At 33.5% G+C, this 16,810-nt stretch overlaps 1 protein-coding gene across 1 annotated transcript; it reads left to right on the top strand.

Moving 5' to 3' along the window:
- Positions 1 to 10,414: 10,414 nt before the first annotated feature.
- LOC145159095 (CRIB domain-containing protein RIC4-like) lies at positions 10,415 to 11,951 on the top strand. The gene is made up of 3 exons (XM_079077992.1): positions 10,415 to 10,722; positions 10,873 to 11,043; positions 11,514 to 11,951. The coding sequence occupies exons 1-3, from the start codon at positions 10,596 to 10,598 to the stop codon at positions 11,795 to 11,797; spliced, it is 582 nt and encodes a 193-aa protein (XP_078934118.1). The 5' UTR covers positions 10,415 to 10,595; the 3' UTR covers positions 11,798 to 11,951.
- The last annotated feature ends 4,859 nt before the right edge of the window (positions 11,952 to 16,810 follow it).

The raw sequence follows: 16,810 nt of genomic DNA on the forward strand, positions 1-16,810 counted from the left end.
CTTGTTATCAGCGGCTTTGGAGGGTTCTGAGATGGCTAGGGTTGTTGTTGACAATAGGGTAAGGACCCCATGGTCAATGAGCCGTTGTGCCAATCGCTTGGCATTATCGAATGTAGTGGGGTTTGAAGATAAAACATTCCCCTGAAATGGAGGCACCAGCCCCCAGATGTACCTCTCTATTTTCTTTCCCTCCGTGTGAACCATGTTGGGACATAGGGCCACCAGCTCGCTGAATCTGGCGGTATAGGAAACTATGTCGGAGCCCTTCATGGTTAGGCTCCATAGTTCCTGTTCCTATTTCTGGATTTCGCCCCTCGGGCAGTATTCTTCAATCATGAGCTCCCTAAGAGCTTCCCAACCTATAACATTTGCCACCACTAGAGTGAGTGACTTTACAAGGCTATTCCACCATGTTAGGGCTTTTTCCTCGAAGGTGCAAGCAGCAAACTTGACGTTGCTCCCTTCTGGACAGGAGCAGATTTCGAAGACCGATTCGGTCTTCTCGAACCATTGCGAGAGGGCAATGACTCCGCCAGTCCCTTTAAAGGACTTTGGCTTGCAATTGGTGAAGTCGTTGTAGGACCACTCTCTCGAGCGCATGGGGGCTTCACCGTGGGTAGAATGAATAGGTGTTTCACCTCCGGTGGCACTGAAAGAATGATATTGAGCCATGGTTGTTGCCACAGCCGCAGCTACTGCAGCATTTAGAGCTGCCGTATCAATTTGAGGAGTAGGTGGTGGTGTTGGAGTTACCGGAGGATTGCATCTCGTTGATCGGCGTGGAGGCATCTTTAACTAAAAGTTTACAAAGATGACGATATTGGTAAGAATTAAATAGAGAGAAATGATGAGAGTGACTCATGGACTAACTCTCCGTAGCCCAACAACACAATTGAATAGTATGATTGAATGTAGCTCTAGTACTAAGAGATGATAGCATTTGGATAATAATTTCCATGAGATTAGATATCTGTCAATAATACTGGTATTACAGATGTAATAAGTTCGGGAAAAATGACCTAGAAGTAGGTCTTACATCAAACCAAGATGGGAAAATTTTGACAGAACTACGACCTAATCAAGACTTAACAGATCCAAAGTCTTCACAAAGCTAGGAAATTAAACTATAGTTTTTACATAAATTAAGTTATATCCAAAAGAGAAAGTTGAGTAGGCTCTATCTGCGATGAGAACCACTAGAGTGAGTTCTGGATTCTGACAGACGACGCTCCATGTCCCTCATGCACCTTTCTGACATAGTCTACCAAGCTCGAAGTTCCCTGACTTCAGCTTGGGAGGCGGCTAGTTGTTGCTGCAGAGTCTCATTGGTTCTTCTAGTCCTTTCCATAGCTTCTTCGAGATGGCGAATGCGGACTGTGTTAACGCCTGAATTGGCGTCAATTTCCATGACTCGATCGACTGCTGCTCGACCTTGCTCGGTATTCCGAGCAATCCTACGGACCATGAAGGACAGGACTCGGTCAGCTGAACCTCCCTCGCTTAGATTGTAAAAGCTTCGGTCTCCATTGAAGGGTAAGGGCTGACCCTGATCATCACTCCAACGGTTCAAGTTTGTCGCCCACAAGGGTGTGGGACCTTGAAATGCTGGTCGGGGGTTGAGATTTGGGACTTGAACGCCTTGAGGTAGATTGTTGACTTCTGGCTCGGAGTCAGAACTATCCGAAAAGCCTTCAGCGTGGTGATCATCCAAAGGGATTGGATGATCATCTTCTGGCTCTTCTCCAAGCCATCCGACATTGCCTTCGTTTGGGAAGTATGGATCTCCGGGGAGATGGAATCCAACCATGATATCTACGCGAGAAAAGGGGTATAAGAAATAACTAAATAGACGTACTAATTAGATACTTATAAGATGATCTTTATTAGTTACTTCAATACTTGTTTAGTGCATACAAGTTACATGTAATCAAAACAGGATAGACCTTCGAATAAGTGACCCTAACTCCAAATCCACAACCAAACAAGGAACAGGAAGAAAAGAAAAGATCACAGATTCTAAGTCTATGTCATCCTAGTCACATATAACCTTAGCGTATCCACTGAGCAATTATTGACCTACTAATAAAGACCTTTTTAGTTCTCAAATAAGTAATTATAGTAACACAAAATACTCCTATAGTATTTTAGGTTTATGTTCTGTTCTAATGTTTTCATTGTAGTAGTATCAGTAAGTTTTTAGACTTGTTGCCACATCACAACCATTCTCGGGCATATGCTAATCACTTCTCGGACCAACATAGTTGATCAGGCTATGTCACTCCCAGAATTGATCATAAATCCCCGAGTCTACTTGTGATGTTCAACAATCGTAATACTTTTGTTCTGTCCTGGTGACACTGATTTTAGTATGAATGCAGGTATGTATACTTAGTTAAACATTTTATTATTTAAAAGTATAAACTCTTGGTCAGAGTATTTTAATCCCGATGTGTTTATAGTTTGTATATCTTTTATGGGTTGATATACTCGATTCACTATAAACAATGCTCTGATACCAATCTGTCACACCCCAAAACCGGAACGACGGAAACGTTCTGGGGCGGAGGACGTCATGTACAGTATCACAACAAAGCATAGTAGTAAACAAGCAACAACATCATCCATTGCATTAATAATATAATTTCATACAAGTGTGTTCTGTGAAGTTTATAAGACACCAAAAATTTGAATCAAAAACAAGAGATGAGTCGTGAACGAGCTCCATCTTCTCAAAACCTGGCATCGGTACCTGTCTACTGATGACCTGAGAATACAAGTTATTTTGAAAGAGTTTATCAGCTTTAAAGCTGGTGAATACATAAGCATTTTAGTGTCATTGTTTGTATGAAAATGTTTGTAAGTACTCGATGTATAAGTTTGTAAATGTTTGATGTAGATGTTTGTAAATGTTTGTAGTAAATGTTTGTAAAAGTTTGCATCTCCTAGAAAATCCTATATTTTCTACTAAACTGTCACACCCCCGAAAGAGACGGCGGAAACGTCCGAGGGCTCGTGTGACTTAAATTGAAATATCATCACAATGAATATATATGAAACATAACACATGCATCACCAACCATTACATAGTACAACTGGTATTGTTTACATCAAGTACAAGGTTTACATTACATGATTTCGAAATATAAAGTGTTTGGTGATTAGCAACTACAAAAGAAACTTTCAACACACCGGATGCTTCCTTGACTAATGATTACCTGAGAATACAAGTTATTTTGAAAACGGTCAACATATATAATGTTGCTGAGTTCATAAGTGTGTTTGATGAAAAGTAGTTTATATCATTGGTAAAACCCAGAAAATCCGATATTTTCTGTAATAAAACTTTCTTGAAAAATAGTGTGATGATCCTGTAAGTATATGCGTGAATGATTTCAAAACATGAATAAATGAGAAGTTTTTGCATTATAATGTTTGAAAGTACAAGTGAGTAAGATTTATTTCCCCGGAAAACCCGATGTCTTCCGAATAAAAGTTATGATTGTTTTGCTTCATTGAATCGTTACATCGAATGAATATGATTTCCCTTGATTAATGATCTTCCTTTGATTAATGATTTCCCTTGATTAATGATTTCCTTTGATTAATGATTTCCCTTGATTAATGATGTCGGATTTCTACGTGAGTTGTTATAACCATGCATGATAATGACTAGTTCGTCTGTCTTAGTATTCTAATGAACACCGAAATTTGATCTTAAGACTTTGTCACCCTAGACTGGCCGAGTCTAACTGTAGCGAACAGCTTAGGTGTGGGGGAGTCACCCCCGTATAGATCTATACATAAACTCTCGCTCTCCCTCCAGGAGACTTTGATTACAACTACAGACTACGACCGACACTTATTGGTGTCACCCGTTATTACTCACTCAATCCACATGAGTTTGGTTAACCTTGATTAATGATCGAATTTTATTTTATACGAAAAGAAGGTAAGCCGAACAGACGAGGAGAAGAGGACTACTAGGCCCTACTAATTTCGTATGTTATTTAAGGCTGTCGAGTATATGAAAAACGCATTGGCCCACTTCGCATATAATTTATTTGGACCTTACTAGTAATGATAATGGGCCACTGAGGCCCAATAGCATGTAAACACCATTGAGGGTCGATTAAGCATGTAATTGGGTCACAGGAGGCCCAATAACATGTATTATTTAAGTTGGGCCCAAAAGCCATGTTAATGAGTCACGAAGGCCCATTAAGCATGATTAAAATCTCTCAAGCCCAACCATTTGAACGTTTACTTGGTTTATATAGAATTAATATTGCGAGTTGCTTAATCGATATATCGTATAAATCACGAAATTGTTTTATAACGGTTTATAGATTTATAAACTAGTTATTTTTCTATTCAAAACCCATAAGTTATAAAGTTTTGTATATTTTGACCCAATTATTATTATTATTAATATGATTGACCAAAAACATTAATTTGACCTATTCAGCCCCTTTATTATGGTAAAGTTGGCAATTTTAGTCCTTTTTATAAGAAGAATGACATATTAGGTCCTTGGACTATTTTTCTTGACATCTTTGACCCAAACACTTATTTAAATAATGTTTTAAGCCCAAAAGTAAATTTTTGGAAAGTTTCAACCCTTTAGTTAAAAGATTTGCATTTTTGTCCAACTTTTTCACAATTTTTACACTTTTTAACCAAAAACCAAAATCTTTGCATTTTAGATCCTTTTTGGCAAATAAGGCCATTTTAACCCTTGAAATAAGTTTATTTACTTTCCTACCCACTGTTTTGAGAAATTTACCATTTCAGCCCCCTTAAATCCATTTTTTTCGCAACTTTAGGCCTATGGGCCGAAAAGCCCAAATTTCAGCCCAATAAGCCATAAATTTCATTTTTAGTCCTTTGAAAAACATAACGTTCATAGAAACTTCTATTCTAACTGTTTTGGCATTTTGAACCTTGTAAAAACCATAAATGACATCTTTTTCCCAATCTTTTACTTATTTGACAAAAATAGCCCAAAAAATGAGTTTGATGTTGTAGTTTGTTATTTAAAAGGTTGTATATTAGTTTATCTTGACATGTTGAGTGAAATATGAACTAGATTACATATTTTTCCTTCTTAAACTATAGATCTCGAAATATCTTTCATTTTTAGCTCAAATATATCACAAAATCACAAGAAAACACACATATCATGCAAATACACATAGATCTTCACATTTTACTTGCATTCTCCCCCATAAAACATATGAAAACCGAAAATAGAGGGGTATGAACTCACCTTGAGTTTGTGGGTTCGGTTTTGAAGAGAAATGGAAGAAATGATAAGGTCTTTCGGCCTAGCAAGCTTCTTGAGAGGTCTTTGGCTTAGATGTGTTCTAAGAAGCAAAATCACGAATTTTGCATGAGTTATGGGGAGATTTTTGAGGAAATCAAAAGCTACGGTATGAATCAAAACAACAACTTACCAAGGATTGGTGATATTAGGGAAGAATCTTCTTGGAGCTTTTGTGATTCTCGAAATTTTTGATGGATGGAGGATGAGTTCTTGAGAGAGTATTCTTGAGATATTTTGAAAGAGAATGAGGTGGAGAGGGTGGGAATCAGCCGAGAAGAAGAAGAAGAGAGGAGAGAAGGAGTGAGTTGACTTGCATGGAAACCCACCATGCAATAAAGAGGTGGCAAGTGCACAAAAAATCCTCCAATTCTCCTTTATTTTTATTCCTCCTTATTTTCCTTTACATGGGCTGAATTCTTGGGCTTAGGAGGAAGGAAGTGGTTTATTCTAGGGCCATTGTTTGATTTTGTTCGAAACCTTGAGCCCATTAAGTAGGTTTTCGGCCCGTTGGGCTTTTAGAGGGGGTTCACGGCCCAATGTGCATAAAAGAATTGATTTATGGTCCATTTGAAGGTTCTAAGCCCAACATAGTCAAATTGGAGGCTTATTGGCTCATTAGGCCCAATAAGAAAATCCTAGTCCATAATGGACTTTAGCCGAGATTTTTAGGGTTTCCAATCTTTTGTTGACTATTTGAAGTGTTTTATAGAGTGTTTGATGGAATTTTGTTGTCATTGATTAAGCATCATACATGCTTTCAAGTTTTAGTTACAATGTTATCCTTGTTTAATGTTTACAAAGCATTAGAATTCCTAGTTGTGACATAAATGTAGCCTTCTACCAAGGCATCAAATGTGCTGTATGTTTTTTTCTTGTAAGAATGTATATTTTCCCAAGTGTGACTATCATTAACCAAAAATATAGTTTTACATTACCTTTTATGTGAAAAGATCACAATGTGAATGCAATGGGGAAATAATAAAGTACTGTAGTGTTGTATTATAGTAACTACTGCTGTACTTTCTACCTTAATCTGGCCGTTAATTAAGGTTAAATGTGAAATGGTTGCACCATACTATCGACTAATAACACGACGATGAAAGACGTCGGAAGAAATGACATTTGGCACCCGTAGACTTGCAAGTCCCACTGTAGCGAACAACAAGGTGTAGGATAGTCAATCCAGTATAAATCTATACACAAATTCACGTTCTCCTTCTAGGAGACTCTGGGTACAAAACGAGCCATGACAGGTGATGCCATGCCCCGAACAATGGTTCACATTTATGTTATTGTATACTTGTATATGTTTTATATGTACTAGTGTAATGTATGTTCTCTCTGTCTAGTATGTATTATGTTCTCTTTGTTTCTCGTCATAGTATGTTCTTCTTGTATAATGTATAGTATGTATTGTTTATCATAATAGTATGTATTGACTCATGTATGAACTGACTCTTTGTATGTTTCATTGTTCTAGTAATAGTATTAGTAACTTCCTAAACTATACCTATTATAGTTTACTAGCAATGTTGTTTGTATGAATGAACATGTTTGTATACCTTTGCTACCCAAAGGTATTGAACTAAATGAAGGAGCTTTTATATCTATATACATATACATAATATATAACTAAGATTCAAACGACCTTCGGAAAAACAACCGATACCCTAAGTCCACAACCAAACAAGGAACAGGAAGCAAGGTGAGCTATCAGTCCTAAGTCCTTTCAATCCTATTTATATAACTATATCTATATAGATATGCATTTGACAAAATATAAGTTTAAAAGAGTTTAATAAAAGTATTTAACATGTAAACGAGTTTATAAAACGATTTGAAGTAGTTTGTTTGATAACACAGTTTGGAAAGTAAGAAAATCCGTATGTTTGATAGTTATTAATCACATGTGATTGAAATAATAACTATAATGTTTCAACTTGTATTCCCCCCCCCCCCCCATAAAAGCATTTAAAATCATTTAAAAGGTAGATTAAGGGGTATGAACTCACCTGTAGTGAGTGGTTTGGATGAAAGTGTTGTATAGGATGCTAGGTGTCAATGTGAAGACTTGAGCACACACAGATCCTATTTAGCATATAATGACACATATATGTTTACAATTAGTGTTTAAACAACTAATTATGCAAGTAAAGCCCCCCTAGGACATGGAAAACACTTTGATTCAAGTGTTAGAAGTACAAAGGGTTGTATCTAAGGGGTGTAGGGCATCACATAGGAGTTTACGGCCCAAATGGTAATACCCCCATGAGTTCACGGCCCATGGGTTTACGACCCAATGAGTTTACGGTCGTAAACTCATGGTAACTTGTACCATTTTGATGTTTAAGGTCCTATACTCATCTTGGAAGTGTTATAGACCTAGATCCAAGGCTTAGGAAGGTGTTTGTGGCAACTTTGCACCAATAAGTAGAGTTTACGGCCAAGGGAGATTTCCTTGGCCGTAAACACCCTTTTGTCAATGATTTCTTTGTGTTTTAAGGTCTTACAAGTCAAAAGGAAGTGTTCTAAGTTCAAGACTAAACCTTAGGAAGGAGTGGTGGCACAAATGCACCACTTAATAGTGTTTACGGCCCAAGGTGATTGCCTTGGCCGTAAACACCATATGTTCTTGAGTTTCTTGATGTTTTCTAAGAGTTTAACAAGTGATTCAAGCATATAACAAGCTAAGAGTAGTGTACTTACTTATAAGAAGCTTGTAAGGGTGTTTAAGGTCCAAGAACACTAGTGTGTGTTCTTGGTGTTCTTGGTGAAATGAAGAACACTTGAAGATCTATCAAAATGAAGAGATTTCATGGATGAAATCATGTACAATCACTAGATATTGAAGGATATCAACTAATCAAGGAAAGAAACACTTACAATCTTGAAGATCTTAGTGAAAAATCGGATGATACTTGAGAGAGAATGAGTTCTAGGCTTGAAAGTGGTAAAAGTGACTAAAAATAACTAAGTGTCATATATGTACCATAGAGTTTACGGCCGTAAACTCCATTTTATGGCCGTAAACTCCAAACTCTTGGAGTTTTGAGACTTGAATGTTGCACATTGAACTCTAGAGTATACTTCCTATAATTACCTCTTGAAGGTACTAGGCTTTAGAACACTCAAACATACTCTAAACAGTGCTAAAAGTTAGCAGAAACAAGTTTGACTTCGATTGAAGTGAATGGTTGTACAAGATAGAAATTTCGAGTTGTCACATTTTTGCAGGAGGGACTCACAACACTTCACAAAGCAATACTTGGCAAAAAGAATGCCATTTGTAATTATCTATTGAGAAATTCAGCCAGAATGTTGTTAAAATGTATCATTTTGATGACATTCTGTTAGCATATTTACAATTATATTCATTTTGAGAAATTCAGCCAAAATGTTGTTAAAATGTATCATTTTTAGAATGTTATTCTTAAGAATTATATTCATTTTGATGACATTCTTTTAGAATATTTACAATTATATTAAAATGTATCAGTATGTAAGATTATTTATGACTTTGTATTTAAGTTCGGATGTGTATGAATATATTAGAATGTTGTTATTATTCAATTTTAGATTCAAGAATTTTATTATTCTTTTTTAATATTCTAATAGAATAATATTCTAAAAAACAATATAGTAGAACATCATTTAACAAAATAACATGCTGACAGAATTAAAATTGAATTAATTAAAAAAATTAGAATTCAAAATTATGATAATAAAAAATCCCTTAAAATCCGAAAATTTCCATTTTAAATTTGTGTTTCCTAATTTGAAAGTAATGGAAATGTACATTTTTACCCTTCTTTTAATTAAATAGTATTATTTTGTTTATTTTTAATTTAATAATATGGATAAATGTCTTTCCTAAAATAACTAAAATGATTGGTCCTTAATCATTCCTACATCCACACAATAATTAGTTAGAATACAATAACCTAAGTATATATATATATATATATATATATATATATATATATATATATATATATATATATATATATATATAGACACACACATACGTCTCCACCGTAAAAACTAAAATTATATCGATAAAATTGGTTCATTGTTTCATTTCCTATTGAATTTGTTTTTATATATTTTTAGATTTGAAATATCTTTCTATATTTTCTTTATATTTATCTTCCTATCAATATTAACTATGACAATGGTCATATTTAATAAAATTAATAATATTTTAAAACACTAATCGTAATTTTATATAGGTAGGAGGATGGATAGGAAGAAAAAATATAAAAATATTTAATTTTTTTATAGATATATATATATATATATATATATATATATATATATATATATATATATATATATATATATGCCATACGTATATGTAATGTATATATATGTATGTATATTCTTTAAATACAAAATCAATGATGATTGCTTGCTGGCGACACACTCTTTGGTGGTTGTAGTAGACAGCACTTTCCAAATTTGCTTATTTTTCTTTTAGATAACAAACATAAAAAATCCACCGAAAAACACACATTTAATTGTGGCTTTCGTTTTAAGAGTTTTATGTGTTCCTTTTGGCCTTTCACTTTCATCTTTAACATGACTTTTCTAGTTTTGATTATTGATGTATATCCTATCATTACAGATTGAATTGGTTAACAAGTTAATATAAATCTACACATATGAATTTAAAATAATATTTCAAAAGTATTATCTCGTCTATAAAAATTCGATATTTTCATAAATAAAAATACCTAAAAAGCATAGCTCATAAATATAATTTTAATGTTTTGATATGAGTCAAATAGTTTCATGTCTGGTGATTTAGGGGATAATAAGAATTATGATATGCTTTGGATTGTTTTCGATTCATTTATTCTATTTCATTTAGCTAACATCTACACTTTACTTATTTGATACTAGATTAATGTATGTCGACTCATTTTTCGGTAAACATATAAAGCTTACCATCTTAAATTTATTAAATAATGTACAAATATGAAATTGAAATAGTATTTTATAATTATTATCTAGACTATAAAATTCGAACTTTTACATAAAGAAAAACTAAAAAGACTCAAAAGGCATAGCTTATAAGTATAATTTTAAAGCGGAATCGTTCTATCTTCATTACAAAGCATATCCAGCCTTCACTCTATTATAACTAACCCAATTATATTCTCACAAATTCAATTGCAAAAATCTCCATCACTATCACTATCACCAACACCACCATATTTGTTGCCTTTGCCACCACAATTACAACTGTCACAAGCCTCCGTTTATCGCACCAATGAAAGATCGAATGGAACGTTTTATTGCGTTTCCCTTTGCTACAGGTTGTGTTTCCGCCTCTAGCGTGGTAGTTTCTGGAAACAATGATAAAAGATCGAAGGAAGATATTGACTCACCTCACATGGGTATCCTTCCATTTTCCACGAAATACAATTGTTTTCTTGAATTATAAATGATGAAATCAAGAACGTCCTAATATCCTTAATTTCATCATATTTGACTGTTATGCTATAATTTATGTTGTTTTATGTTGACATTATGATGTTTCATTGTAGTGTGCAGATCGTATAGCCTCCCCAAGGATTCAAAATTCAATGAAAGAGCCCCCATGATAAATGAAAGCATGACAAAGAGTACGTTTCGGTTCACGGCACTTCCAAAGCCTAACGTATCCGTTGCATTCCACCGGCTCACTAAGAGCATCAAAAGTTTATCTCAATCACTTGGTAAGCAAAAACGAAAAAGTGTCACCATAGGTTTTCAGATGTAACTAGTTTGTTTATAGATATATTTTTTTCATTAACCATTGTCTTGATAAATTATGTTTAGAAAATAAAGAACTATGACAAACTTGAAAAATGGTAGGAAAAAACTAAATGAGAACAAATTTACAAAGATTTAGGATTTAATGTGGAAAAAATCATTTACCTCACTTTTGTCTGTTCGATCATTTTATTCTACATTAAGCCAAAGTTAAAAACTCATAGCCAACTTATCATGTTAAACCGTGTCCTCATTAAAGTCTATTAACCTTGAGGAAATTGAAGGAAATGATAAATAGTAATCTTAAGTGTGTAGGAAGATGGTAGGAGATAAAAATAGGAGGATATTTGATCTCTAGTTACAAAGATACATACAAATATTTGTTCCTCGATTAAGTCTTGTTGACATTAAAACATGTTCTACATTTTCATAGCGTTCAAGGAGGAGACAGCTGAATCGAAAATGGAGATGGAAATTGGGCTTCCGACCGATGTAAAACATGTAGCACATGTTGGATTCGATGGATCCGTAACCTCAGAACTCAACCGCCCTCGCAATCTCAACACCACAGATTTTCTTGGGTTTTGCCCGGTTTCCTTTGCACAACTTGAGGGACGACTTGCCATGTGTGCACCATTGGATGCATCTCATGACACCAAACATACACCACCTATTGCAAAACGAGCTAGAAACAAAACCGAAGCAAGTACCATGTAAATTCTTACCATTACATCAAATTGTACAAGTAATACTTTTGTTCACTTGAGTATGTATGTATTAAATGTCCTATAGTTATTATTTTTGTCGTGTTGGAAAATACCATTATGTGATATTGATTATTATATATATAATATTCATATGTTTAAATTAATGTTGTGCTTGGTAATATTTCTCTTTTACCATTATCAAAAGTGTGTTCTGAAGTTTAATAGATGGAGAGAAAGAAAGCGATATGTAAATAAACATAGAAGAACTAAACTATTTCATGTTCGCGATAAAACGCTTACATGACAAAACTATTGTTGTCTTAATCTCCTTCTAAAATTCAGAATTATCTTATAAAGATTATTTTTATCATTTATGTTTCTCTTTAACAGGAAAACATGGGGAAATATTAAAACATAAAGGTTGCTTTTTCTTTTCCTTTTGTTAGAAAATGGTTTATTTGAGTTATCAGACTTTGTTAAACATGTCTAATTTTATTTATTTTATTTTTGAGAGAATATTTTAATAAGATAATTTTTGTAATCATATTTATTTCAGTCATTTCTATAATTCAACAAATGGACATCAATCCAAGCTAACATGACATATATATTTTGACTCGTTTTTAAATGTATTTCTTGTGATCTAAATTCTTTTTTAACTTCTTGTTCAACCTATCCAACTTGGTTTATGAGAATATGATTATGTTTATTTAAATAATGGAAATATAAATATTATCCTTTTCTTTAATTATAAATTCATGAAAGTTTTGTGTTACTTTTAATTTATGATTTTATTGCATTAAACGTGGATATCATGATTTTTGCGAACATGAAAAACATGATACGGAACTCTTGAAATTGGTCACCAAGATAACTACCAATAATTTGCCATGATAGCTTTTATAGGACGTCCACATAACGGCATCATGGACCCGCCGAGTATCTTGCCAACCATCTTAAGTGGGGTTGATATATTTAAATCATTATTTATGAAAGAATGAGTAGATTGTATTATATTATAGTAGTATATGACAAAGAATATTAATTAAACACTAGTAGATTCAGAAAAAAAAAATTAGGAGTTTGAATAAACATAGTAGTTCACCGGTGAAGAAAAAGATTGGCTAAAAGAGAGGGATAAAATCATTAGCTTATAAGAATTTCCAGATGTGAACAAACAAATATCTTTAGGTAAAGAATAGATGTTGTTATCAGGTTCAACACAAGAGATGAATGACTCACTTAGTCTCAACAGATAGGAACATGACATGTTGGGTTAAAGACTTCTGAAGTGAAGTTTCATCAAGTCATGGGCTGCTAGAAGTCACGAGACTTAAGGTATATGCGATATCATTTGTTCTTGGGACATTGATTTGTCAAAACTTACATACTTGGGTTTATGAAATGTCACCGTCAAAACATAAACGGGACAATGATAAACCATACCCGATGAAGTTGATGTAAGAGCTAGCTTTTAGAAATCAATCAGCTTCAAGCAACATTTCGATCTATCTCCATCAATTTCTTAGCACAATCGTCATTGCCAATTTTGATTCCCCCTTTTTTTGAGATTGTAGATCAATTCAGCTCGACTCCTTGTATTCTCCAACCACAACTTTTCTAACAACAATGTAGTAGTCTTACTAACACTGATATCCACTTTTCTATTGCATTCCTCATACATGGCCTAGTTCCTTTGAGTCATTGCATTTTAAGATGAGAATGTCCTTTCTTTCTTTTCTTGAACAATGTTGTTATATTGGGAGGATATCTTGGACCAAATCGAAAAAAGTAATCTCCTTTTTCTTTTCTTTAATCCAATGTGATGAACTCCTTTAATCATAGAGCATACAAAGATTCATGTCTTAACATCGATGGTTATGTGATGACATTTCCAACTTCATCAATATTTTTCATGCATTACAATGATCACTCCATACATGCACCCAAACTGTTTCCAACCACCATAAATTTTAGAACCCATGCTTGTGGTCTGGAAGTTCAACGTCAAATCATTTAGTGAAACTGTGAAAGATTGATATTACTTGTGGATGTTCAAACATTTGTTACAAAGTTACATACTAGAACTATACAGTTCACTGTTAATTCCTTAAAGTGATGCAATGATTTCACATAATAGACCAAAATCTGTTAATTGAGTTTTAATAACGCCCGGTGTTAAGAGACATATTGAACATCATGTTGTGGATTCTCGTTCTGCATAGAGTTTAATTACAAATTAATGTCTGGAATCAAAGATATATATACACACAATAAAGATATCACCGTTAGAACATTAATGAGGTAAATAACTTCTGATGATCATAGATAAAATGAACATCAGACACAACATTAAAATTTCTCTTCTTGAGATGAAGAGTTTTAACTCCATTTAGTTATTTCAATGCAGTCTCCCTCATAAGTTTCTATTAGACTCATAGAAAGTGTACACTTAAAACTTTAAGCTAAGAAGACCTGAACACATTTGTTTTTGTATTTTAATATTTAAAACAAAACTATAAAAACAAAATAAATATAAATGACAAAACCGAAATAAATTTAATAACTAGAAACAAATAATTTGACTCAAAAGAAAATTAATTAAAACTTTTGAAATATAAATATATATATATATATATATATATATATATATATATATATATATATATATATATATATATATATATATATATATATATATAAAAGAAAGCTTAAGAAAGTAGTTTACAATACATACCATCTAAAATTACTTTTGTTTGATCTGGTGTAGATATGACATAGAACACGACAACCTTTTATGGAACTTATGAAGCATTCTGGTGTCATTAGGAATTGTAGCCCCTAATGACCAATTGAACATTAGTGGTACTGATGTAACCATTAACAGACAACATTTAGACATTCAACATGAGAAACATGATATGATAATATAAAAAGAATAAGACAAATAATATTAATAAACCAAGATGTAACGACCCTAATTTACTTCCATTAGAACAATATTTATTTTCATATGACTATTTCGGTTTTAAGGGTATATAATAGAATAAAAATAAATAAAAAGGGGGTTATTTATAATCTAAAAGAATTAATTGATATTAAAAGGTACAGTAATTTAACTAAATTGATTTATAAAATATGAGATAAATATATGTCATTAAAAGGTGTAAATGATGTTGAGTGGCTGGAATGTCATTAAAATGAACTTTAATTGTGAAGGTAACTAGGGTTGGGGAAGAAGGGATTTAAAGCTAAAAGTATAAGGGCTAATTGGTATGGAGCAAAGGTATCGATGAGACTTCCTTTGCTTATTCGTTTCTCTTTGATAGTCATTCCTAACGAGGTTCAAGAGAATCTCTTGATCGATTCATGGGTTACTACTTCACACAACGAGGAGAGAGAGAGAGAGAGAGAGAGAGAGAGAGAGAAGACGAACAAGGGTAACAAGAGAGACGTTTGTGGTTGTTCTATTCGATTGACATAAAAGTAAAATAAAAACAAAAAAACACACAACGCTTTGTGTTATGTTCTTGTTGTGTGTGTGGGTCAGGAGGCAATCAAATTCGTGGATTATTTCCTGTGGTGGCATGGATCGACATTAAGAAGGAAAAATAAAACGATCGAATCAAGGGGTTGTGGGAATTGACGACACAAGGTGTGTGTGTGTGTGAGAGAGAGAGAGAGAGAGAGTGAGTGAGAGAGAGAGAGAAAGAGAGAGAGAGAGAGAGAGAGAGAGAGATTTGGACATGAATCATGGCGTGCTTGAGGTTACGACTCAATTGGTAAGCTACTTTATTTTATTCCTCCTTATGTGATTAAATTTAAGTTGCTAGTGTTTTAAAAGGAATTATGAAGTTGAATTCTTTCTCATTGACTCGATTAATCTTCTACTTTCTCTACAATTTGTGTGACTCCTTCTATGGCTGAATTCCAACCACAATATGTGTGTTCTTGATTTTTTCTTGTTGTCAAATCTTTTCTAAAAACAATCTCTTATATGTTGGTTTTGGTGTGTAAGAGTTGATTGAAATTGTGGATCAATTGTCTCCATTTGGTGTCAAAATTTTGTTTTCTTTTATTCTCAATTCTTATGATTACTTGTATGGATAAACTCCAACTTTTTTTAGGCTTATTAATGATTATTTTTCTATCAAAATTCTTCCTAACATGTATCTTGACATGCTGGTGTGGTTGAATAAAAATTGGTTGGAATGATAGACTCAAATCGTCTTTCTTGATGTTGTAACACCCATAAAATTTAAGCCAATTTAAAACATTTTAATCCATTCAAAAACCATTAAGTTATTACAACTTGTTTTCAAAATAGTTTAAACATCAGAGTATCCCCAGAACCAAATCACAAAGTCATGAAATATGAGGAGCGGTACGATCACGCCTTTGCCTTGCCATGATCAACCGATGTACCTGAAACAATAAACTGAAAACCGTAAGCTCGAAAGCTTAGTGAGTTCCCCCAAAATACCCGTACACACATAACCATACACATACAACAATGAACAACATACTATGGGTCCAATCAACCGTCAAATTGGAATACCCCAGGCCCTCAACCATCAGGTTGGAATGCCAACATTGTAAGGGTCGAATTGTTGTAATTAGTCGAAGTATGTTTTGGACTCTTCGAATGTTTTGTAATGTATTTTACTAGGGCGATTTTATTCGAAGCTTTAGAGTCATCGCCTTAGTATATTTTTTGTATGCTTTCAGTTCCCTATAAATAGGGTTATTTACTAGAGTTAGATAAGAACTTTTACAGACTTGTCTATTGCACTCTGTAAAGAATTCAAAAGAATAATAGAGCATAACAAGATCATATTTACATCCTGTGTTCAAATCTCGCATTCTTACTTGAATTCATACTCTGATTAATTCATTACTCGATTCATTGATTCATCAATTGGTATCAGAGCAGGAATCATATCTCTGATCTGATTTTCACGCTGTTCAAAAAGTTTTTGAATCAACTTTTTGATTCAAAAGTTTCCGCACTTTTTGAAAGTGA

This window comes from Lactuca virosa, chromosome 2 (genome assembly GCF_052849685.1).
Source record: "Lactuca virosa cultivar CGN04683 chromosome 2, Lactuca_virosa_CGN04683_v6, whole genome shotgun sequence".
Taxonomy (NCBI): domain Eukaryota; kingdom Viridiplantae; phylum Streptophyta; class Magnoliopsida; order Asterales; family Asteraceae; genus Lactuca; species Lactuca virosa.